The sequence below is a fragment of the Megascapheus bottae genome, chromosome 23 (genome assembly GCF_031878675.1).
Source record: "Megascapheus bottae isolate mThoBot1 chromosome 23, mThoBot2.hap1, whole genome shotgun sequence".
Lineage (NCBI taxonomy): Eukaryota > Metazoa > Chordata > Mammalia > Rodentia > Geomyidae > Megascapheus > Megascapheus bottae.
Genome location: NC_143531.1, coordinates 9,835,073 through 9,858,745, shown reverse-complemented (window position 1 = coordinate 9,858,745; position 23,673 = coordinate 9,835,073). Strand labels below are relative to the sequence as shown.

Genomic DNA, 23,673 nt, shown 5'->3' with positions numbered 1-23,673 from the left:
ACCCTGTTATAAATATGGTGGTTTATACCTATAACCCTAGCTACACAGGAAGCTGAACTCTGAGGATTGTGGTTAAAGCCAGCCCTGACAGGAAAACCCATGAGACTCTTATCTCCAGTTAATCACCAGAAAACCAGAAATGGAGTTGTAACTCAAAGTGGTAGAATACTAGTCTTGGGCCATATATCTTTGTGACAGAGCCCAGGCCTTGAGTTCAAGTCCTAGAACAGGCCAAAAAAGTTAAAAAGAAAACCCCAAACCCTTAGCAGGCTATAAAATTAACCCTCAAAAATCAACTGCCTTCCTCTATGCCAACAGTGAGAGTAACGAGGCAACAATCAGGAAGGCAACTCCTTTCCCAATAGTCTCAAAGAAAATAAAGTACCTAGGAATTAGCTTAACTAAGAATGTAAAGGACCTTTTATTTTTTTTTATTATTTTTTTTGCCAGTCCTGGGCTTGGGCTCAGGGCCTGAGCACTGTGCTTGGGCTTTCTCAAGGCTAGAGCTCTACCACTTGAGCCTCAGCACCACTTCCGGCTTTTTTCTATGTATGTGGTACCAAGGAATCGAACCCAGGTCTTCATGCATGCTAGGCAAGCACTTTAACCACTAGGCCAAACTCCAGGCCCAGTAAAGGACCTTTTAGATGAAAACTTTAAAACCCTGAAAAAGGAAATTAAAGCAGAACTAAGGAAATGGAAAAACCTCCCATGCTCCTGGATTGGACGAATCAACCTCGTGAAAATGACAATCTTGCCAAGGGCTATCTACAAATTCAACGCAATACCCGTCAATATCCCAATGTCATTCTTTAAAGAAATAGAAGAGGCAATTCAAAATTTCATATGGAATAATAAAAGACCCCGTATAGCAAAAACACTTCTTAGCAGAAAGAACAGCACAGGAGGAATTTCAATACCAAACTTTAGACTCTATTACAGAGCTATAATTATCAAAACAGCTTGGTACTGGCACAAGAACAGGCCTGAAGACCAATGGAGTAGAACTGAGGACCCAGATATTAAACCACAGACCTATGGCCACCTAATCTTTGACAAGGGAGCCAAAAAAATAGAATGGAAGAAAGACAGCCTCTTCAACAAGTTGTGCTGGCAGAACTGGTTAAGCACCTGCAGAAAACTAAAGTTGGATCCTTCTTTGTCACCCTGCACTAGAATTAACTGCAAATGGATCAAAGACCTCGAGGTAAGAGCTGACACACTGAAAACTTTACAAGAAGGAATAGGAGATACACTAGGCCACCTTGGCACAGGTCGAAACTTTCTTAGTAAGGACCAAGAATCACAACAAATCAGAGAAAGGCTGGATAAGTGGGACTGCATTAAACTGCAGAGCTTTTGTATGGCAAAGGACATAGCTAATAAATTAGTTAGGAAGCCTACAGAGTGGGAGAAGATCTTCACCAACCATACAACGGACAAAGGCCTCATATCTAAAATATATCAACAGCTCAAAAAATCACTCCAAAACTAATCTCCAAAGTAACAACCATCCCATTAAAAGATGGGCCAAAGACTTAAAGAGAGTCTTCTCTGAAGAAGAAACAAAAATGGCCTATAGACACATGAAGAAATGCTCCACATCTCTGGTCATAAAAGAAATGCAAATCAAAACAACTCTAAGATTCCACCTCACTCCAGTTAGAATGGCCAGGATCAGGAAAACTAATAACAATAGATGCTGGAGGGGATGTGGCCAGGAGGGATCACTACTACACTGTTGGTGGGAGTGCAAACTCGTTCAACCACTATGGAAAGCAGTGTGGCAGTGCCTCAAAAGGCTAAACATAGAGCTTCCCTATGACCCAGCAATTCCACTACTTGGCATTTACCCAACCATCCAGAAACTAGGGCATACTAAATCCACTAGCACATCAATGTTCATTGCAGCTTTATTCACCATAGCAAAGATATGGAACCAACCTAGATGTCCCTCAGTTGATGAATGGATCCACAAGATGTGGTATTTGTACACAATGGAATTCTATGCTGCTGTCAGAAAGAATGACATCGCCCCATTTGTTAGGAAATGGAAAGACTTAGAAAAATCATATTAAGTGAAGTAAGCCAGACTCAAAGGAACTTAGGCTCAATGGTTTCCCTCATTCATCATAACCTGTAGAAACCTTGGGCTCTACTAGCAGAGATTTGCAATAGAGCAAAAACTTGATACATAAGGCCATATAGTATGAAGCTAATTGAATGGACCTCTAGGATATTGAAACAAAAGCCATATAATGAATGATTGCTGTTCTTAATGTGCTATGTTATCTCATCTCTTTTGCTGTTCCTTTGTTATCTCATATTGACACAATATCTCACTTTGTTATCTGATATATTGGATACATTTGTATTTGGTTACTTGAAATTGGACAGGGAAGGGGGAGGGGGAACCAAGAGTGGGGTGGGGGGGAGGGTAATGGGACCAAGACATGTGGAAGGGTATCAATGTATGTGAATTAATGCACCTTCTATCTGGCAAATATCATGTAACCCTTTTATTAAATACAATAAAAAAAAAGAACACACACACACACAAAAAGAAAACCCCAAACCCACAACAACAACAACAAAAATCCCTAGTTATATAGGATAACTGGAAGATACTGTGTCTGAGAATAAAATATATAAGCCTAAGGGCTGGGAATGTGGCTCAGTGGTAGAGTTTTTGCCTAGCATGTAAGAAGCCCTGGTTTTGATTCCCCTGTACCATATAAATAGAAAAAGCCAGAAGTGGCACTGTAGCTCAAGAGGTAGAGTGATAGCCTTAGCAAAAAAAAGAAAAAAGAAAGAAAAAAAAGAAGCTCAGGGATAATTCCCAGGCCCTGAGTTCAATCCTGGGGATGGCAAAAATTAATAAAATAAAAATGACTAAAACTACCATAGTAATTCTGGACTTATTTTGAAAGAGGTGGAGACATTTTAGCATACCCTGTATGTTTTCTCACCACATTTATTTAATCATATTCTTCTGGCTTATCCATGGGCTTTTGTTGTCATTTGTAAGCCAGAATAGTGGCATTGATCAGTCTTTAATAGATACTTTTGAGATACTAGAAAGCATCTTCATTTCCTGTTGCTTTTCCTGGTACTTCAATATAATTATTATTTTATATCACCAAATTAACTATAGATTGCCATGGTTGACATATTTGAACTGTATATTTTGTATCCTTGAACTTGGATCTTCTGTAAGAGTCTGGGAAACATTAGTAAGGCCTCCGATGAAAATGTCATAAAGAGCTGTAATAGCACAGATGTTGGTTGGTGATGTGGTGGGGGCAGAAGATGGAAGGGGTAAGCCCCTCACCTGTGCTCCCAAATGTTGACAAGAAGAAAAGAGGCTGAATGTGCTGCCGGCTCAAGTTTAATCTAGCTGTGAAGAGGCTGAGATCTGAGGATTGTGCCTAGAAATCACACTACACAGGAAAGTCCATGAAACTCTTATTTCCAATTAGCCACCAAAAAAAGATGCGAGTGGAGCTGGGCTCAAGTGGTAGCGTGCCAGATCTGAGCAAAAAAAGCTAAGGAACAGGGGCCGGGAGTTTGGCCTAGAGGTAGAGTGCTTGCCTAGGATGCACGAAGACCCGGGTTTGAAGACCCGGGTTTGATTCCTTGGTACCACATGCATAGAAAAAAGCTGGAAGTGGTGCTGAGGCTCAAGTGGTAGAGCTCTAACCTTGAGAAAGTCCAAGGACAGTGCCTAGGCCCTGAGCTAAAGCCCAGGACTGGCAAAACAAAAAGCTAAGGGACAGCACTTAGATTCTGAGTTCAAGCCCCAGTGTACACACACAAATTATACTATAAAATATATACTATTACTGGTATAAACACATTTTGAATTGTCTCGAACCCCGAAGTATCAAAACATCAAATATCCTTGTAGATGCTAAGGAACTATATTCTTGAAGACTTCTTGTTATCCCTCACTTTACAAAAGATAAATTTGGAGGTACAGTGAGCGTACATTACCCATTGCTTTAGGTATTATAGAAGAAAAGTAACTTCGCTGGGCTGTAAAAGGCAGTGTCTCTTAATGGAGGGTGAGGAAGAAGAAGAGTACAGGGCATGCTGATACTTAACCTGGCAGTTTTGTGGCCAGAGACTTTCAGTTTCCCTACAAGCCCCCAGGAATGAGGGCTCCAGATCACTCATGTGGTGGCTCAGGGAGACGTGATGGTATCTACATTATATAACAAGGCTGTAGTGGGGGCCATTAAATTTTGTTAGGGGCAATATTTTCACAGGGCATTGACAAATCAGTGGAGATGGAGATGCATGGAAAAGGTGACATGTGTTGAGGATTCTCGAGGAAGGTGACTAAAGAGCCTAGATAATAGTTTGAATCTGGTAAGAAATAAAAAGAAAGTAAGATGTTTGTATTCGAATATGTGAGCTAGTATGATAGGGAAGAAGATTATTATTCTGTGTTGCTTGAAAACAAAACTCTCAAGGTTGGAAAGAATTGGGCAGGGAGTGTGGCCTAAGGGTAGTGTGCTTGCCTAGGATGCTCAAAACCTTGGGTTCGATGCCTCAATATCACATACCCAGAAAAAGCCAGAAGTAGTGCTATGGGCTCAAGTGGTAGACTGCTAGTCTTTTCTTTTTTGCCAGCCCTGGGGCTTGAAGTCAGGGCCTGGGTACTGTCTTTGGACACTTTTTGCTGAAGGCAGGTGCTCTGCCACTTGAGCCACAGCACCACTTGTGGCCTTTTTCTGTGTTTGTGGTACTGAGGAATCAAACCCGGGTCTTTCTGCATTCTAGGCAAGCACTCTGCCACTAGGCCACGCTCCTGGCCCATAGAGTGCTAGTCTTGAACAAGCTCAAGGACAGTGCCCAGGCTTTGAGCTCAAGCCCCAAGACTGGCACAAAAAAAATTGGAAAGAATAGATTGGTTGGTTATAGGATAACCAATTATTTTTATGTGCTGGTACTAACGCTTGAACTCAGGACCCTGCCTCTTTCCGTAGCTTTGTTGCTCAACACTGGCATGCTACCACTTGAGTCCCTCTTCCACTTCTGGCATTTTGCTGGTTCATTGTACATAAAGGTCTCTGGGATTTATCTGCCTGGGCTGGCTTTGAACTTCGATCCTCAGATCTCAGCCTCTTGAGTAGCTGGGATTTCAGGTGTGAGCCATCATGGTGCCCAGCTTAAGGTGATTGTGGTCATCCCTAAGGTTGGATCTGACTGACTCCAGTGTGCCAGGAGCCCTTGGTTACCCACTTTGGAGATCCAGCACAAAGTCAGAAATTGCTGATGTTCAGAGACTCAGGTGGGAAGCTAAAAGTTAGCCAGTAGCTACTGGCTGTTCCCAATAAGAAAAATCTTGGAATTGTTGATAGTACCAAAACAGTTGTGTGGGAATGATCTTGTGTTTAGACTTTTCTTTTTATGCAGTTATTGAACCTTTCTGTAAAAGCTTGGGGCTCACAGGTTTGCTGTGTAGTTTTACCAGAAAGCCTCACAGTGGTGGTAACTCATAGTCCTGCTGAAGTTGGTTGGCTGCTCTACCAATCAGGTTTTATATTCACCTGAATGAATCCAAGAAGATTCGTTTCATTAGTTTACACTGTTGGTTAGGTTATGCTCCTATTTCATTAGTGGTATGTGAATTTGGGCCAGTGACTAATAAGCATTGTAATCAATTATAATTGTTAGGCTTGCAATTATGTGAACATATCAAAGATCTCTTGGAGAGAAAGTATTTCACCTGAAGGTACCTTTGGCAATGAATGAGGAGGAAATACCTTTCTTAATATGTAGAGCTGTTTACTTAAAGCTATTAAAGAATAGACAAAGATCTTTCAAAGATAAGACTTTTGGCCCTTAACATGGTTTATATTTTAGCATATTAAGGTTCTTGGTTTTGAAGCATCAACAACGCTTTGTGGACTGTTATCTCCATGGCTCCACACAAGTGACCATCTTAGTAGAACATGGCTTCCATTCAACTGGCTGAGCTAGCAATTTGGAACTGGCCAGCTCCGCTGGCTGCCCTTTCAGGAGTGGCGTGGAGTTGTATTTGGTGAGAGTGGTTATTTTTCTAACAGATACATTGGGAAGCCATCTGTGATGATTCTAGGAGAGTGAATCTTTGGTCCAAGGGATGTTGCAACCTCAGCCTGGCACCGCTGCCTCTGATTCTAGCCCATGCCCAGGCTTGAGTGAACCCATGAGCCACTGCCTCTGTCCTTAGAGTAGATTCCCATTCCTTTTTAAGCTATGTCGGGTACATGTATGTTCCTTTACCCAGAGAGTAAATCTGTATTCCTTTCATCAAGATGCTAAACTTACCTATATATCTATGTACCATCTACTATGATAAATATAATATTGATCATTTGGATTTACAAGAAAATCACCAATACCTTGATAAAAGATTGATCTCAAAAGAGAATAAAAATGTGTCCAAGCATAGGAAAAATCTCAGCCTCACCGTAATGAAGGAAATTTTTTTTAATGTAATAGGATAAGGAAGGACTATTTTCCCGCTTTCTTCATCTTGACAGATAAACAAGGATTGTACTCCAAGCATAAAGCATAGCTTGGCGGGGAAGCTTCTAGACTGTTATGAGAGTTTGAAGTGATTCATAATTCATGGTCCCAACAGGAAACAGATGGTCCACTCAGATTTGGATAATTAGTGGGGAGTTTATACACAAAAGATTCTTCAGTCACCCAGGACTGTCGTGGGTGGGAGGACAGCAGGAATTGTGGACACAGTCCTTTGTCAAGCCAGATTCTCCTTTTAATGTTAACATCCATCAAAACCGAAATTGCAAAATTCTCACTGCCTGTGAAGCTGTCAGATGCGAAATGGAGTGAATTTCTCAAAGTCAAGCTTATCCATATTTTATATTTTTTAATATCCGCAGCTGTTGGGTTCAGCACCCGTTTTCTTTACTTGATAATTATAATGTGTAATGATGGCTCATACTCAGTATGTATCAAACACTGCTGAGTGCCCTTTCGCCTGTGGCGATGGGGGAGGGGAGTCCTCGCTGCCCCTATCACCCTCTCACTGACCAACTGATGTTGAAACCAAAGTTCCAATAGACTCTAGGGACCCACAGCTCCTCCGGTCTGCTTAATTGTGGTGGGAGGTTTCTTTTTCTTTTTTTGGTGTCAGTCCTTAGGACTTGAACTCAGGGCCTTGTCCTCTTGTGTTCTTGCTTAGCCTCTTCTGCTTAAGGCTGGAATTCTACCATTTGAATACTCTTTCACTTCCAGATTTTTGCTGCTGGTTAATTGGAAATGAGTCTCTTGGATTTGTCTGCCTGGACTGGCTTCAAACCATGATCTAAACCAAGAAAGAGCTTGCAAACCCTGAATTCAAGACCTAGTACTGGAAGAAAAACATAAAGGAAAAAGGGGTGGGAAGGCAGGTTTTGGCTCCACCAGTGAGCATGAGGAAGAGGAAAGGGCCTGCAGGGACTGGACGTTCCTCCTCGTGGCTTGAGTTATCCCGTGCTCCTGACATCTTCCAACACTCTAATTAGACACTGTGTGCACTTGATCTGCAGAAGCCCAGAGAAGTGCAGCAGCATGCTCAGGTCACAGAGCCAGGAGCCAAAGCACTGGACCTTACATGGGAACCAGGTCTGCCAGCTGCTCCTTTTCCTGCCTTCAGTGGCTCAGACAGGCAGCAGATAAGAGCCCACCCTTCTCAGTTTCACTCTCCCCCAGTCATATCCCAAAGGCCTCTGAGCAGGCAGAGCCTGCTCAGCCAGTGGATCACAGATCCAGGGCTACCCTGGATCACTAGACATAGGCCACTGACTTTTCTAGAACCTTGGACCTCCAGACCCATGGCATTCAAGTAGACATGATATCTGATAAACAAGAGATTACTTCTCCCTCTAGCTTAGTTTCTAATTTACATATAATACCACCCCAGGAAGTGTGTGTGTGTGTGTGTTAGGAAGGGATTGGGAAGCATAAAGAACCATAACTATAATAAAACTCATGTTTTATTTATGAGACATGAGCAAGACTGAAAGCTGGCAACTCTTATCAACAACAAAACATTCAAACTGTTTTGGGTTTTTAGTAATGCAATACAGTACTATTTCTTTTAGGTCACTGAGCTCATTTATTTGTTCCCCAGCACCCTGTCAGATAGAGGAAGGAGTCAGGATGAATTTCCATTGTGTTCAGCGTCTTGGGTGTTGCCCGGTGCTCCCTCTCCAGATGTTGGAAGCTGTTAGTCTCAGGGTGGTGTCAGGACTGCAGTTGCACTCATCAACTGACTTATTCCCAGCACTAATTATTGATAAGGCTGTGCTTCACCTCACTGGAGGAGAAGAGCCCTGGGGGAAGAAGCAGAGCCTGACTTCGGAGATAGCTCAGTGTTGCCATTTCTATCTCATGCCACATCCTGGTGAAGGTGGTCGTGTCTGGCCCAAATTCAGCAGATACCTTGGAATAAGAACACTTATGGGATACTACCAGATGCAATCTGGGTGACGAAAGGGCATTCTGTAAAGAGCAGTCTAAATAGTTCTGCATGTGTTGATGCATACCTGTAATCTGTAATCCCAGCATGAAGAGGCCAGGGGATCTAGAGTTTAAGGCTGGCCTTGAACTCTAGGCAGGCCCCATCTCAAGTTTTTCTGAGTGGTAAATTGGCAATAAGTCTCACTGAGACTCTACTGCCTTAGTTGACTTAGTTGACCACAGTCCTCAGATCTCAGCCTCCTGAGTAGCTAGGATTACAGGTGTGGGCCATTGCTGTCTGGCCTGTGCAGGATGGATCTTAGTGATTGCCGAAGTTTGGTTTTGTCAGTTCCCATGGGGGGTTGGGCCTTAGAACCGAGTTCTCCTGAGGAAAGGCTTAAACCTCTTACTAAAATACACGTACTGCAGCCATGGATGTTATGTGTCACGTAAGGCCATGCTTTCCTAGTACTGACGTATCTTGGAGATGCAAATCAAATTAGAAAACTGGGGAGCAGAACATCTAGGCTGTGGTGCACCACCTGGGTTGTTAACTGCTTTTATGCTGTTTTCAGATAGCTTCTCCTATTTTATTTTTTGCTCAGGTCACTCTGGACCTTGGTCTTCCTCCTTAGGTTTCCCACATAGCTGGGATTCCAGGCAGGGATCAGTTCCTCCTACCTGCACACACTTCCACTTTGTTGAGATAGAAGGACTTGTTGCCCAGATTGGCAAACATTTATCCTCTTCCTAATCTCTGCCTCTGGGTAGCTGGTACTTGAGACATGAACCACCACACCCAGCAAAAACAGTTGGTGTTGGGGACCAAGCTAGGGACCTTGTGCATTTTAGGTAAGCACCCTTAATCACTGAGCTACATCTCTGGTCCTTTGAATACAAACCTTAATGGATGCATAATCATACTTTATACATTCATAATTTATTTAACCCTCCCGCTATTAGTGGATGGTTGGACTGTTTCCAACTTTTTCATGTTATGTTACAGTTACACATCTTTGTCAAGGGACAATCGAATTAGATGTTTATTAAGCCCATAACAAGGAATATACATACATTTCCCCCCTCCCTCCCCTTCTGATCTGCTTTTATACTTACTTGAGATGAAGGTGTTCTGTTTGGGGAGGATCTGGAGGAGAGTAGCTTGCTGTCATTTCTTGGAACAGCCTGAGCACTCTGGGTTCAATGTCACTGGCCTCTTTGGAGTCGGATGCTCCATGTCTCGTTGCCTTTGGCCATTCCATGCGTCTGCTGTATCTCCTATCTCCAGTGGGAGCCATACCAGGCCATCTGGTTTCCCTTCCAGTGTCATCTTGCGTCTCTTAGGCACTGGGGAGTCTGTGGAGCCTCTGGACTTCATGTACCCTGGAGGGGATGTGGGGTTGTCCCACCTTCCTAGCCTTTCCACCCCATCTGGACCCCTGCAGGGAGGGAAGAGACACCCTTCCCTGGCTCAGTAAGCCCTGGCTGGTTGACAGTGCTTCTCAGCAGCCATGCCACGTTGTCGGTGGCCTGGCTCTCTTCCTCATTTCTTCCTCTCTGTCTCAAGCCTCACTCCTGCCTCACTGGATCACTAAGCAGCAAAACGACTCCCCAGAATGTAGCTGGGGTAATCACTAGATGCCATGTGGGGAAGCAGTGGCGGGGGGGGGGACAGGAGGGAAAAACGGGGAGAGAGTGAGGGCAGGGTGACATTGTCCAAAAAAAGAAATGAACTCTACCTGACTCATGTGACTGTAACCGCTCTGCACATCAGTTTTATAATCATTTTAAACTACTCCCCCATTCTTGTCTTAGGTTCCACTTTGTGGGGGGAACACAAGCTAAGACTCTGGTAACAGTTACATGCATTTTTGTTTACAGGGCTTGTGAAAGATCCCCAGTATACTTCATTGTCCTCACACTCACTTTGAGAATGTTGTCTCAGTGATACTGCTACAGCATTCACAGCGGCAGGAAAGCCAACAGCCGGAAAGGTTCATGAGTTTCTGAATGGTTTAGTGGGAGGGCTTTTTTTTTTTTTAAATCATGCTTGCCTGGCCAGAAGATTCCATGACATCTGTGGCTCGTGCCTGTCATTGTAGCTACTGAAGAGGCTGAGAAATGGAGGATCATGGTTCAAGGCCAGTGTGGGCAGAATAGTCTGTGAGACAGGAAAGAGCTGGACTGGAGGCGTGGTTCAGTCAGCAGAATGCCTTGCTGAACAAGCAAGCCCAGCCATGTGTGTAGACCTTGAGTGCAAACCCTGGTATCAACAAATCAGACAGGATCTTCTTTATTTCAGATCTCCTGCTTTAAAAAAATAAATCTTATTTTATTTATTTATTTATTTGCAGATTTTGTGGGTGAGGCTTTGTGGAAATCCAGAATATTCCCCAGTACACAGTTATGGGACAGCAGTGGCACCGGAGGGTAAGCATCCTGTCAATTCCTTGCTTCCTGTGCTAGCTGGTGATTTCTGTCTGAAGAAAGCGGGACTATGAGGCTAGAGCAAAACGGACTTGTCCCCCCTTCCCTCCCTCCCTCCCTCCTCAGTGTACCCCACCTCCTGCTGGAGTGTCTCCCCTTGCTCTTCCTCTATTTTGCTTTTATTATTCTTAATTTTGGTGTCAGTCCTGGGGCTTGAACTCAGGGCCCGAGCTTTTGCACCACTTCTGGTATTTTTTTTGGGGGGGGTAGTTAAATGGAGATGAGTCTTTCAAGGATGATTGGGACAGGGTGGGGGTGGGACAAAAACATGAGAAAGGGGTGTCAGTGTTGGAGAAGTGATGTGCCCTCCCCTCCCCTGCATACACAAGCTGTATAGTTTCTCTTCCACATAGTGTCTTTTGGCGTGATCACCCTCCGTCCCCCCCGTGTCTGTGCAGAATTCTTGCAGCTTAAAGGCTTTCATAGAAGTGCGTTTATCATTGCTGTGCCACTCTTCTTTTTCATGGTAGAAGTAACAGTGCACTACAGACACGGCCGTCCCCTGATCACGCTCACGTTACCCTCCAGGGGAGAGCGCTGTCAGTTTGTGCTCAAGCCCATGCTGTCCACTGTGACGTCCTTCCTTCAGGATGTGCGGAACGAGGACAGAGGGGTCACAGATGTGGCCATTCGCACAGCAGGTATGCACCCCACCGCTGGCTCCGCCTCCTCTCTCCTGAAACCGCCTCTTGGCTCTTTTCTAGAAAGAATTTTATTTTGCAATTCATTATAGAATAGTTCCTTGACTTTTCTTGAGTTCTTCTTTGTTACTCTTCAGGGCGATTTTAAAAAGCATAACCACATTGGATACAAAATGGGTAAAATAAGTTTACAGTGTAAGTTAAGTTACTTGCTCCCTCAACTTAGCCAGAAATACTTTGGCACCTTCCCCTACTCCAAACTGGCATTAAGGTGTAATTTGCAGCAAATGTATAATAATTAGGAAATGAAGTATAGTCCATTGGTTAGAATTGATAGTAATTAAATGCACACAATGCATTTATTTTGTCATGCAGAAATTATAGTCTAATGTTTTTGACAGAATTCATTTTTAGAAGATATATGCATTTGCTATTTACACACGTGTATTAGCAAACATATTTGGCCTATATGTAGGTATATACCTATGCACACATACACATACACATGTATATCCTAGCAAAGGTGATTAGGTTGGCACCAATGGCTCATAGCTATAATACAGCTACTTACGAGGTGGAGATCCAGAGAACTATGTTTGAAGCCACCCCAGGCAGGAAATTCCCAAGAGACTTAATTTCTAATGCACCTTTCTGTTCCTCTCCTAAGAGTATCTTCCTTTGGTGTCACTTTGTGTGTGTGAATGCAGAGTCCTTGTATAATTTATCCTGTCCTAGTGTATTTTAACTCTAGCTTTTGCATATGAGAGAAAACATGTATCACTTGTGTGAGCTTGGCTTACCTCACCTAACGTGATTTGTTCTACATCCATCCATTCCCTATAAATGACATACTATTTTTTTTCTTGGCTGTGTAAAAGGTAATTCCCTTTTTTCCCCTCTCATCCCAGAGTTTGAACTCTGGGCCTGGGTACTATCCCTGAGCCTTTTGCCCAAGGCTAGAACTCTACCACTTGAGCTACAGTGCCACTTCTGGCTTTTCCTGTGGTTAACTTGAGATAAAATTTAATGGACTTTCCTTCCTAGGCTGGCTTCCAACCCAGAATCCTCAGCTCTCAGCCTCCTGATTTTTATTTTTAAGAGACCGGGGGTTTGGGAGCAGGGGGAAGGAAATGAAGACAAAAACATGAGAAGGGGTATCAATGTGTGGGAAATAATGAACTTACTACCTGACGAATGTAACTGTAACCCCTCTTTATATTATCCCAACAATAAAAAATAAAATAAAAAACTTCAAAAAAATTAGAAGCCAAAAGAGAGAGAGACACACACACACACGCACACACTGGGGGCTCACACCTGTAATCTTGTACTGAGGACATCAATTGAAAGCCAGCCCAGGCAGAAAAAATGTCTCTGTGAAACGCTTACCTCCGGTTAACAACTCAAAAGCCAGAAGTGGTGCTGTGCCTCAGAATGGTAGAGTACTTAGCCTTGAGCAAAAAAAAAGCTAAGTGGGCTGGGAGTTTGGCCTAGTGGTAGAGTGCTTGCCTAGCATGCACAAAGACCCAGGTTCAATTCTTTAGTACCTCATAATTAAAAAAAACAAAAGCCAGAAGTGGTGCTGAGGCTCAAGTGGTAGAGCTCTAGCCTTGAGAAAGTCCAAGGACAGTGCTCAGGCCCTGAGCTCAAGCCCAGGACTGGCAAAAAAAAAAAAAAAAAAGCTAAGGGACGTCACCCAGACCCTGAGTTTAAGCCCCATGATCAACAAAGAAAGGAAGGAACAGGAAGAGGAAGGAAGAGAAGGGGAAAGGAGGAAAGAAGGAAGGAAAGGTAAAGAGAGAAAATAAGAAAGGAAAGAAGAGAGGAGGAGAGGGAGGGAGAGGGACAGGGTGAAATTTGCTTGGGTTTAATTTGGGCTTCAAAAGTATTCTGAAAAAAATGGAAGTACCACTGTGGCACTTCCTTATAACACAGAGAGGCTCGGGGACAGGGCTTAGGCCCTGAGTTCAAGTCCCAGGACTTTTGCCCACTGTGTGGGTTGAGTTGTTTGGCAATTCTTAGGAAAATGATCTCACCCCAGCTGATAGTCAGGAACCCGAACAGCCAGACTCCAGAGTCAGAGCCATGTGCAGACTTGACATGTTGCCTTCTGGAACAAAAGATCCATGGAGAGTCTGATGGCAACAGTAGCCCAGTCCTTCCTGACAGCCAGAGCTGGGTTCTCACAGCACACATCACAGCTGGAGAGTGTTGTTGAACCGCAGCCCAGCAAACACCTGGCTGGACAAAATACACAATTGCAGGTGGATAGTTCTGCACAGAACATAGATGAGAATCTCCAGCCAGCACTCATTTTCTACTCACTTGCCAGTAAGGTTTGTGTTGCTGTTGTTGTTGTTGTTGTAGCTATTGTTTTGGGGGTTTGACTCGGGCCTGGGTTCTGTCCCTGAGCTCTTTTGGTCCAGAATAGCGCTGTAACACTTGAGTCACAGCACCACTTCCGGTTTTCCAGTGGTGAATTGGAGATGAGTCTCATGGACTTAACTGCCTGGGCTAGCTTTGAACTGACATCTCCAGACCTCAGCCTCCCGAGTAGCTAGGATTACAGGCATGAGCCACTAGCACCAGCTTCAGTTGGCCTTCTTACCAATTGTGTTACTTTACAGCTTAGGCTAGATCAGAAGCTGTACAAAAAACCATGCTCCACTTAATAATGTCTAAGAGATTGTTTTCTTATTTTTTATATTATCCTTAAGTAGTGGTGCAAAGCAGTTTTACTTCAACATGTCAGTGTGAACACAGTGCATCTTGATCAATGTCACACCCCTTCCATTTTCTTCCCCCATCTCTCCCACCCCCTCCTATCCCCTCAGTTTACCTGGTTCCATTTTCACGTGTACCTTGCATATTATGACTGCATTCACCTACCCTTCCTCTCTCCATTCTTCTACCTCTCCAGTTAACCTCACTCCTGTCCTGACAACACATGTGCTAGCTCCCTGGTATTCATTCTGTTAAACTGTAAGTTAGTTGCTCAAAGGAGTTACACCATTGGAACCCTCCCTGCGCACACCATACTTTAAGTTAACATGTACATATGTTCACATGACCCTTTCTTCTTACATACACATACATATTTAGATCTAACTTGCACATATGACAGAAAACATGCCTCCTTTGACTGAGTCTGACAATTTTTTTCAGCATTATCCATTTCCCAGTAAATGACATAATCTTTCTGATGAGTAAAATTCCATTGTGTGTGTGTGTGTGTGTGTGTGTGTGTGTGTGTGTGAGAGAGAGAGAGAGAGAGAGAGAGAGAGAGACAGAGACAGAGACAGAGACAGAGAGGGGGGGGAGAGATTTTCCTAAGAAATTGTTTTCTGAAGTGTTCCTAGGGCTAACCACCAAAACTCTTGAGACTGAATCATTTTGATAAAAGGGCTAATTATCGTGTCCTGGACAAGCTGCTACAACTCCTACAAACAGAACTAGGGTAGCTGTTAAGAAAAATGTCTCCTGAGCCTAGTGTTAGAGTGTTTTTGAACTGAGAAATTGGCAGACAGCGTAAGTTGTTTATGTTAAACCTACACTGACTGTGGGTATGATGGCCCTGCCAGGTGGTAAGTGGAAGTGGAATTCAAGTGGAAGGTTCCATGTACAATCAGCAGAAAAGTCTTGTTAGCAGCAGCTAACAGAGGGCTGCTGTCCCATCCATCCTCTGGCTTCTGTAATTAAACTGAGGACCTCACAGAATTTTTGATCCCTGGGATTTTGCAGGTTCTAAAAATCTCTCCTGCCTCTCTCCATATCCATGAAATAAACCACATATATGGAAATTTACTTCATAGACTTAGTGATGTTTATTAAAATCTTTGGAAATTCTCTAGTGTACAGAGGGGTTTTAATCTAAGCTATGTTCATTTTTTTATCCCTACTACTTCACCTCCTTGGAATTTTTCAGAAACTTGTGTATTCCAAAGCTAGTGGGTGAGCCAGTATACAACCAATGATTGGTTGTGCTTTGTGGTGCTGGTTAGCTACTGGGGTTTTGTCTTCCCATGTATATGTCTGTATGTGCATGTGTTACTGTTGGGGCCTTGTCTCAGGGCCTCATGCTTTTGCATGATTTTTTTTTTCATTCAAAGTTGGTGCTCTACCACTTGAGCCACCTCCACTTCTGGCCTTTTGCTGATTAACTGGAGATAAGGGTCTCAAGGACTTTGTTGCCCGGGCTGGCTTCAAACCACAATCCTCAGATCTCATCTTCGTGAGTAGCATTATAGGCATGAGCCACCATACCCAGTGGAAAGCTTATTTTGTTTATCTTATAGGCAACACTGGAATTTGAACTGAGGGCCTCACTTGCTAGACAAGTACTCTACCCCTTGAGACATGTCTCCAGTTTGGCTGCTAGTTTCTGACTGGAACGATAATTCTCTTGATCTTAGTAGCCTCCTCAGGAGCTAAGATTACAGGTGTGAGATGCCTCTTCCCTTCCCTCCCCCACCAATGCCTGGCTGGATTGGTAATTTTCTATAGGTTGGAAAGTGGTCCTTATTATTTTAAAGCAAAGACATGTTTTCCCATTGTTTTCTTCCAGATGGCAGTGTGATTCCAGCCTCAACTTTAATGGATGTTTTACTCACACAAGATTTTAAACTTATCATTAACAAAGTAGTATATGATGTACAGTGTCCCAAGAAAGGTAAGAAATGTAGCTGTCCAACTTTGGTCTTTAGCTGCAGGGTTTTTGTAGTGCACAAAGCAAGGCTGGTTGAGAACTCATCTCCGAAGTATTGCACAGTGGCCCCCTTTCCCCTACTGGAAGAAGGAAGGAGGGAGGGAGGTTTTCTTAGTTTTTGTGTTTTTCTTCTGGAGAATTTTGATAAACATCTTGTATGAGGGGCCGGGAGTTTGGCCTAATGGTAGAGTGCTTACCTAGCATGCATGAAGACCCGGGTTCGATTCCTCGGTACCACATACATAGAAAAAAGCCGGAAGTGGCGCTGAGGCTCAAGTGGTAGAGCTCTAGTCTTTAGAAAGTCCAAGGACAGTGCTCAGGCCCTGAGCTCAAGCCCACGACTGGTAAAAAAAAAAAAAAAAAAATCTTGTATGATCAGAGGCACACAGACATCGCACCTTTGTGTTTCTCTTCTAAGTGTCCTCCTTTGGTCTTACTGAATATGAATGCTTAGAGTCTTGTATAACTTATTATGTTCAGTGTGTACTGGATCTAGCTTCCACATATGAGAAAACAGATGCTGTTTGTCTTTCTGAGCTTGACTGACCTCAGTTAAAATGATTTGTTTTAGGTCCATCCATTTCTCTGCAAATGATATGATATTGTAATGGCTGTGTAAAGTTCTATAGGTACCACATTTTCAAAAAATCCAATCTGAAGATTGCAGTTTGGAGCCACCCCTGGCAGGAAAGTCCGTGAGACTCTTATCTCCAATTAACTACCAAAAACTAGAAGTAGAGCTGTTGCTCAAATGATAGAGGGAAAGCACCTAGGTCTAAGTTGGAGCCCTAGGACCAGCATCAAAAAAACAAAAACAAAAAACACTCAAGCTAGTAAGATTATGTAGATGCTGTAAGGGTCTAATATATAGATATATAGATACAGTAGAGAAGGGAGATCTTTGTTAATTTGTGTCATAATTTTAGGCAGAACAAGGGTAAGCTAGCATTTCCTGTATCTGTTTCTCTATTGCCAACAGCTCAAAATCCTGTGCCCAGGTGGCTTACTGGGAGTGGGGAGGGGCAGTTAGAATACAATTTAAACTGTGTGTGTGTGTGTGTGTGTGTGTGTGTGCACGCGTGTATTGCTTTTCAGATCTACAGTTTGATTTGACTTCCTGTTACAAGAATATTCAGGGCCAGGAGTATGGCCCAGTGGTATAGTGCTTGCGTAGCATGCACAAAGCCCTGGGTTCAATTCCTCAGTACCACATACACAGAACAAGCCAGAAGTGGTGCTGTGGCTCAAGTGGTAGAGTGCTAGCCTTGAGAAAGCCCAAGGACAGGGCTGGGAGTTTGGCCTATTGGTAGAGTACTTGCCTAGCATGCACGAAGACCCAGATTTGATTCCTTGGTAGCACATACACAGAAAAAGCTAGGTGTGGTGCTGCTGTGACTCAAGTGATAGAGCTGTAGCCCAAAGACAGTGCTCAGGCCCTGAGTTTAAGCCCTGGGACTGGTTTAAAGAAAAAAAAAAAAAAGGAAGAAAGCCCAAGGACAGCGCTCAGGCCCTGAGTTCAAGCCTCAGGACTGGCAAACAAAAAAGAAAAACATGCATTCAAAATACTTTTCAAATGTCTATTTTACCTTGGTTTTTGTGTCTCTATATACTCTCCTGAAATAATAGTTGGGAAGAGGGAAATAGCTTGTCCTCAGATCAAGGAGAGCAGCTGGCCACCATTCTGGCCGACACTCCCCTACTGCTAATGCAACAACCACACTCAGAAAAGACCAGGCCAACCCTGAGCCTTAAGCCTCCTCATCACTACAGATGGTCTTTGTGGGCTCAGGAGATGGAGGCCAGGCCTGTGTAAGCATCCCGAGGATGTGCACGCGTCACAGGCACGGGGACTCTATCTCGTTCTGACTTCCCTGGAGGAAATGAAGTGTGTCGTGACTGCTTCTGTTTCCCTGGTCTTTTCCCAGAAAAACCCAGTCACGAGCACGTGGCGGAGCTGGAAAACATGAAATTTCTGGTCCACAGACTGTTCACAGTCTTGCACTTGGAAGAGTTTCAGAAGAGACAGGAACACCATTTGTTGGAGAAAATCGACCTCCTGCAGGAGCAACTGCGGCCCCTGGAGCAGGTGAGGCAGCTTCACAGTTGGATCCATTTTGAAAGCAATGTTTCCTGAGGGTTCCTTACCTCAGCGGTTCCATGCCATTCCTCCTTGCATCCTCCCGAGTCTGCAAGTTCAGTTCCTAAGAGGAGGTGGGGTGGCAGGGAAAACAGAAGGCACACAAGGAGAACTTAACTCATGTGGTTTGACTCTAGGGCTGTAAATGAGAATCCCAGCAGGGATGTGGCAGCGGAGTCCAACTTCCCAGCCCGGGCGCTGCTCAAGAAAACTGTGGCTAGGAAGTTAGTCCTGACTTCCTAAATTAACCAGCAGTGAGGGAATGTTTGGGGGAATGTGATGGGTTTAGGAGAAAACTACATTCATTAAGCCTGTAATCCCATCTGTGATTTTCAGGGGCTGGGGTGGGTGGGAAGAGGCACTGATTTGTTTTCAGGCAAGGTCTAATTAATTAGCCTTGGGCTAACTTCGAAGTAGTGATCCTTCCACCTCAGCCTCCCACCTCAGTGCTGGAATTACATGTATATGCCACCACAGCCCAGGTTCCATGGTTGATTTGTGAGATACATTTTAGGGCCTGGGATAATTTACTCATTTTCAGAAATTGACATTTACTTAGAAATTTAAAATGTTCCCAGTTGATCCAATTACTATGTCCCCATACCCATAAATCACTCCATCTGTGTATATTACCTTTGCTCTTGCTGGGTAAAGCTTCCTTGTTAGAGAATATCCTGATAGCTTATGGTTGACTCTTACTGTTAAGAAAACTTGGGCCAGGTGCCAGTGGCTCAGGCCTGTAATTCTAGCTACTCAGGAGGCTGAGATCTGAGGATCATGGTTTGGAGCCAGCCTGGGCAGGAAAGTCTCCTTGAGACTCTTTTATTTCCCATTAACCACTCAAAAACTGGAAGTGGTTCTGTGGCTCAAAGCAGTAGAGTACTAACCTTGGCCAAAAAAGCACTGGGACGACCCCCAGGTCCCGAGTTCAAGCCCCATGACTGACAAAATGAGATTCATATGCAGGTGTGCATGTAGGCTGGGATCCAGAAATGGTCTGTTGTTTTAGTTCTCTGAGAATGACTTTTGAGTTTTGCATTAGAAAACTTCCTATAATACTTAGGACATTTAAGATTTTTCTAAGGAGCTGATTTGGAAATGAGTAATCAGATTGTTTTCCCAGGTGCTTGATCTCTTCAAGCAACATTTTGAACTGGCGTACAACTTGGGTTGAACCACGATGTGCACTGGCTCAAACATGTTTTTACTTCTTGGCCGGAGTTGGTGTGCTTGTAATCTGAATGAGGGCTCTTCTTCCCCCAGGTGAAAGCTAGTATCGAAGCTCAGTCAGAAGCCCGAACCAGCGGCCTCCTGTGGGCTGGCTTAGCCCTCCTGTCTGTGCAGGGAGGGGCGTTGGCCTGGCTCACCTGGTGGGTGTACTCCTGGGATATCATGGAACCAGTTACATACTTCCTCACATTTGCAAATTCCATGGTCTTTTTTGCATACTTTATAACCACAAGACAGGTGAGTAGTTGCAAAAAGAGTAAGCAAAAAAATCTTTGTAAAGACAACCTTATCAAGTGAGAAACAGTAACCCTTTTTATTTACTGTTGGCTGGGTTTTCATGAAGTTGATATGGTTTTACTGTTTTTGTAGTACAAGGAAAGCACATGTAACCTAGATGGGTGAATCCATTGTGATAAGTGTGTCATATTTACGTTCTGTTCCTAAGTAACTTCTAAACTGCAAAAGTCAGGTGTCTCACACTGATAATCTTAGCTTCTCAGTAAGTGGAGACTTGAGAATCAGTTTGAAACCAGCCCTGGTAGCGAAACCCAAGAGATTCTTACCTCCAGTTAGCCAGCAAAAAACAAGTGGAGGCATGGCTCAAATGGTAAAGCATTAGCTTTGAGTAAAAAAGCCGAGTTTAAGGCCCTTAGTTCAAATGTCCCAGTACTAGCACATTAATAACACTGAATAACATACAAACCCCTGTAATTTTAGCTTTGGCTCATAGTTTTGCAAAAAAAAAAAAAAAAACTCCATTTTTTTCCTTTTTTATTACATGCAATTTTCCTTTCTCAGCTTGGTTGCTCTTTTAGAAAGAGCAGCTGATCTCAGAGATCAACGTGTGTCTGCTTCTTTCTCAGAGGCAGAATGTTCATTCAAGCCATGCTGGATTCTTTTCTTGCTTTAGAATTACACTTACACGTCCGCGAGGAGTAGGCAGTTTCTTCAGTTCTTCCACAAGAAATCACAACAGAGTCATTTCGACGTGGAGCAGTACAACAGGTTGAAAGAAGACCTGGAGAAGGTATCTTCCTGCAAGCACATCTTAGAGCTGGTTGTGTCTGGAGTCAGAGCTTGGTGTAGAGAGATAAGGCAATGGCTGGATCACCCAGAAAGCTTCATAGTTCCGTATGTTTTGGGATTATTAAGCAAAGTGGTTACAAACCTCATCATAGTTTCACAAACTGTTGTTACTCTTTTGTATTCTGGTGTCACCATAGCTTTCTTTTTTGGGGAAGAGAGGGAGGTTCTGGGTTTGTTTTTGGTAGTATTGGGGCTTAAACACAGGGTATCACACTTGCTAGGTGGGCACTCTACCTCTTAAACTACTCTACCAGCCCTTTTTGCCTTGCTTATTTTTGAGACAGATCAAAGCTTTATGCAAGCGGGGCTCATGCTTCCTTGTGAAGCTGGATGATGGACAGGTTCCTATGGTTTCAATGTGTACATAAGGTCTCAACCTGGGATAATAAGATGCATGCTTTCAATAGAAACCTGTGTCCAAGCAAATTAGAATGTGGAATTGTAGGAAGGAATTTACATGGCATTCCTCTCAGATGAGGAAATAGGTTCTTAGCGTCACTTAACCAGAAAACACTAGTAGTGAAGTAAGGGACCCGTAGAATGGACCCAAGAATTGTTAGCTTCAGGAGCCAGGAGTTTGGCCTAGTGGTTAAAGTGCTTGCCTAGCATGCACGAAGGCCCAGGTTCGATTCCTTGGTACCACATACATAGAAAAAAGCCGGAAGTGGTGCTGAGGCTCAAGTGGTAGAGCTCTACCCTTGAGAAAGTCCAAGGACAGTGCTCAGGCCCTGAGCTCAAGCCCAGGACTGGAAAAAAAAAAAAAAATTGTTAGCTTCAATACCAGTAAGTGGCTTTTAAGAAAAATCAGTAATTTTTAGGCAATTTTACTTCTGGCCTTTCAGTGCACTTTTAAGTGTTCAGGTACCTTCTCAGCATGGAACGTAACTTTTATTCTTGGGGTTCTTGTGAACATACAGAGTGCTACCAGGGTCTTGAAATTGTCAGCCTCTTATGTGCTGGGATTACAAGTATACATTACCATACTTTGCCTTTTTTTTAGCTTTGTTTTTTTTTTAATTAAAGAATTTATTAACGTTGATTTTTACATCAAATTTTAAGTTTAACAAACAAGTGTTCAAGGAGGGAATCTCTATTTACAATCACTGAGACTTAGTATTTAGAACTTAAATCAAAATTAGGCTCAGGTGCTTCCTTTTTTAAACACAATTTTGTTACAGAAATGAAGTAAATGGAGGTGAGTAGCTGGAGTGGTACAGCACCAGTCCTGGGGGAGGGGAGTCATATATTCCCTCCTTAAAATTAAAAATGTAATTGTTAACTAGGAAAACTATATTTATACTCTATAGATTCTCTTAAAGAATGCTACTTTCTGAGCCGGGAGTTTGGCCTAGTGGTAGAGTGCTTGCCTAGCATGCATGAAGACCTAGGTTAAATTCCTTGGTACCACATACATACAAAAAAGCCGGAAGTGGTGCTGAGGCTCAAGTGGTAGAGCTCTAGCCTTGAGAAAGTCCAAGGACAGTGCTCAGGCCCTGAGCTCAAGCCCAGGACTGGCAAAAAAAACACAAAAAAAACAACAAAAAAAAATGCTACTTTCAATCTGTGCTCTTTAATCAACTAGTTAGAAAAAAGGAGGCTGACAGGTTATGAAGAACATGAGTTATTCTAGGTGCTGGTGGCTCATACCTGTAATCCTAGGTACTCAGGAGGCTGAGATCTGAGGATCATGGTTCAAAGTCAGCCCGAGCAGGAAAGTTTGTGACTTTTTTTTTCTGTCAGTTGTAAGGCTTGAACTCAGGGCCTGGGCACTGTCCTTAACCCTGTTTGTGCTCAAAGTTAGTGCTCTACCAACCAAGCGACAATTCTACTTCATTTTTTTGAGTGGTTAGAGATAAGAGTCTCACAAGGACTTTTCTGCCCAGGCAGGCTTTGAACCGCTTCCTCAGATCTTGGCTCATGTGTAATCCCAGTTACTCAAGAGACCACCAGTGCCTGTCTTGTGAGACTCATCTCTAATTAACCACCAGAAAACTAGAAGAGGCCCTGGGGCTCAGAGTGGTAGAGTACTGGCCTTGAGCAAAGGAGCTCAGAGACAGTGCCCAGGGCCCTGGGTTCAAGCCCTATGACAAAAATAAAATAAGTGGGCTGAAGAACCATTGTGATGAAGTATTTTTTAATATAAGGATAGAGTGCTTGTTGGGGCCACAGTATTGTTAAAAGAAAAAAATAACCTTACAAAATTAATTTTGGCATTTTCTTGTTCTCTCAGATCACAATGCCTTTTCTTTTTCCCATGACAGGCTACAAAATCCCTGGAGCAGGTCCGCCACGCCCTCTATTGGAGAATTTACTGACTTCCTGGCCTTTATAAGCATCATAGGGTTTCTCCTGTATGTATTAATTTGTAACTTAGACATTTGGGGGTTTCATAGTTAATAAATCTACAGAAAGCAGAAGTCTTCTGAGAAGTTCTCATGCGAGGTTTGCCTGACTTCCATGTCACACAGGGCTGGTAGGCTTCCTTAAAAGGAGCACCTGCTGGTTAGACTTCCGCCCAGTAGGTCCCTGACCGAAGACCATGCCCAGAAGTGGTTTGGAATAATCTTTTGTTAACTTAAAGAATGTAATTGTATTGATGGTTCCTGATGCTGACGGGTTTTTAAGAATCACCATGTAGCCAGGCATGGTGGCTCACACTTGTAATCCTAGCTACTCAGGAGGCTGAGATCTGAGGATCACGGTTCAAAGCCAGCCTGGGCAGAAAAGTCTCCATCAGACTCTTATTTCCAATTAACTACTCAAAAACTGGAAATGGTGCTGTGGTTCAAGTGGCAGAAAAATATCCTTGAGCACAAAGAGACAGACAATGCCCAGGTCCTGAGTTCAAGCCCCCACAACTGACACACAAGTCATATAATTATTAGTGTATGAAACAGTAAAACCAAGAAAAACAAGTCCACTATAAA

The 23,673-nt window shown here is 43.4% G+C and overlaps 1 protein-coding gene across 1 annotated transcript in view; it reads left to right on the top strand.

The window, feature by feature from the left end:
• The window catches only part of Mcub (mitochondrial calcium uniporter dominant negative subunit beta), a 35,815-nt gene extending 12,215 nt beyond the window's left edge, over positions 1–23,600 (top strand). Inside the window, exons 3-9 of the mRNA XM_090356540.1 lie at positions 10,815–10,890; positions 11,418–11,588; positions 16,153–16,257; positions 18,219–18,379; positions 19,694–19,897; positions 20,571–20,687; positions 23,008–23,600. Coding sequence (XP_090212666.1) covers positions 10,815–10,890; positions 11,418–11,588; positions 16,153–16,257; positions 18,219–18,379; positions 19,694–19,897; positions 20,571–20,687; positions 23,008–23,061 — 888 coding nt within the window. The 3' untranslated portion in view covers positions 23,062–23,600. The remainder of the gene's footprint in view (positions 1–10,814; positions 10,891–11,417; positions 11,589–16,152; positions 16,258–18,218; positions 18,380–19,693; positions 19,898–20,570; positions 20,688–23,007) is intronic.
• The last annotated feature ends 73 nt before the right edge of the window (positions 23,601–23,673 follow it).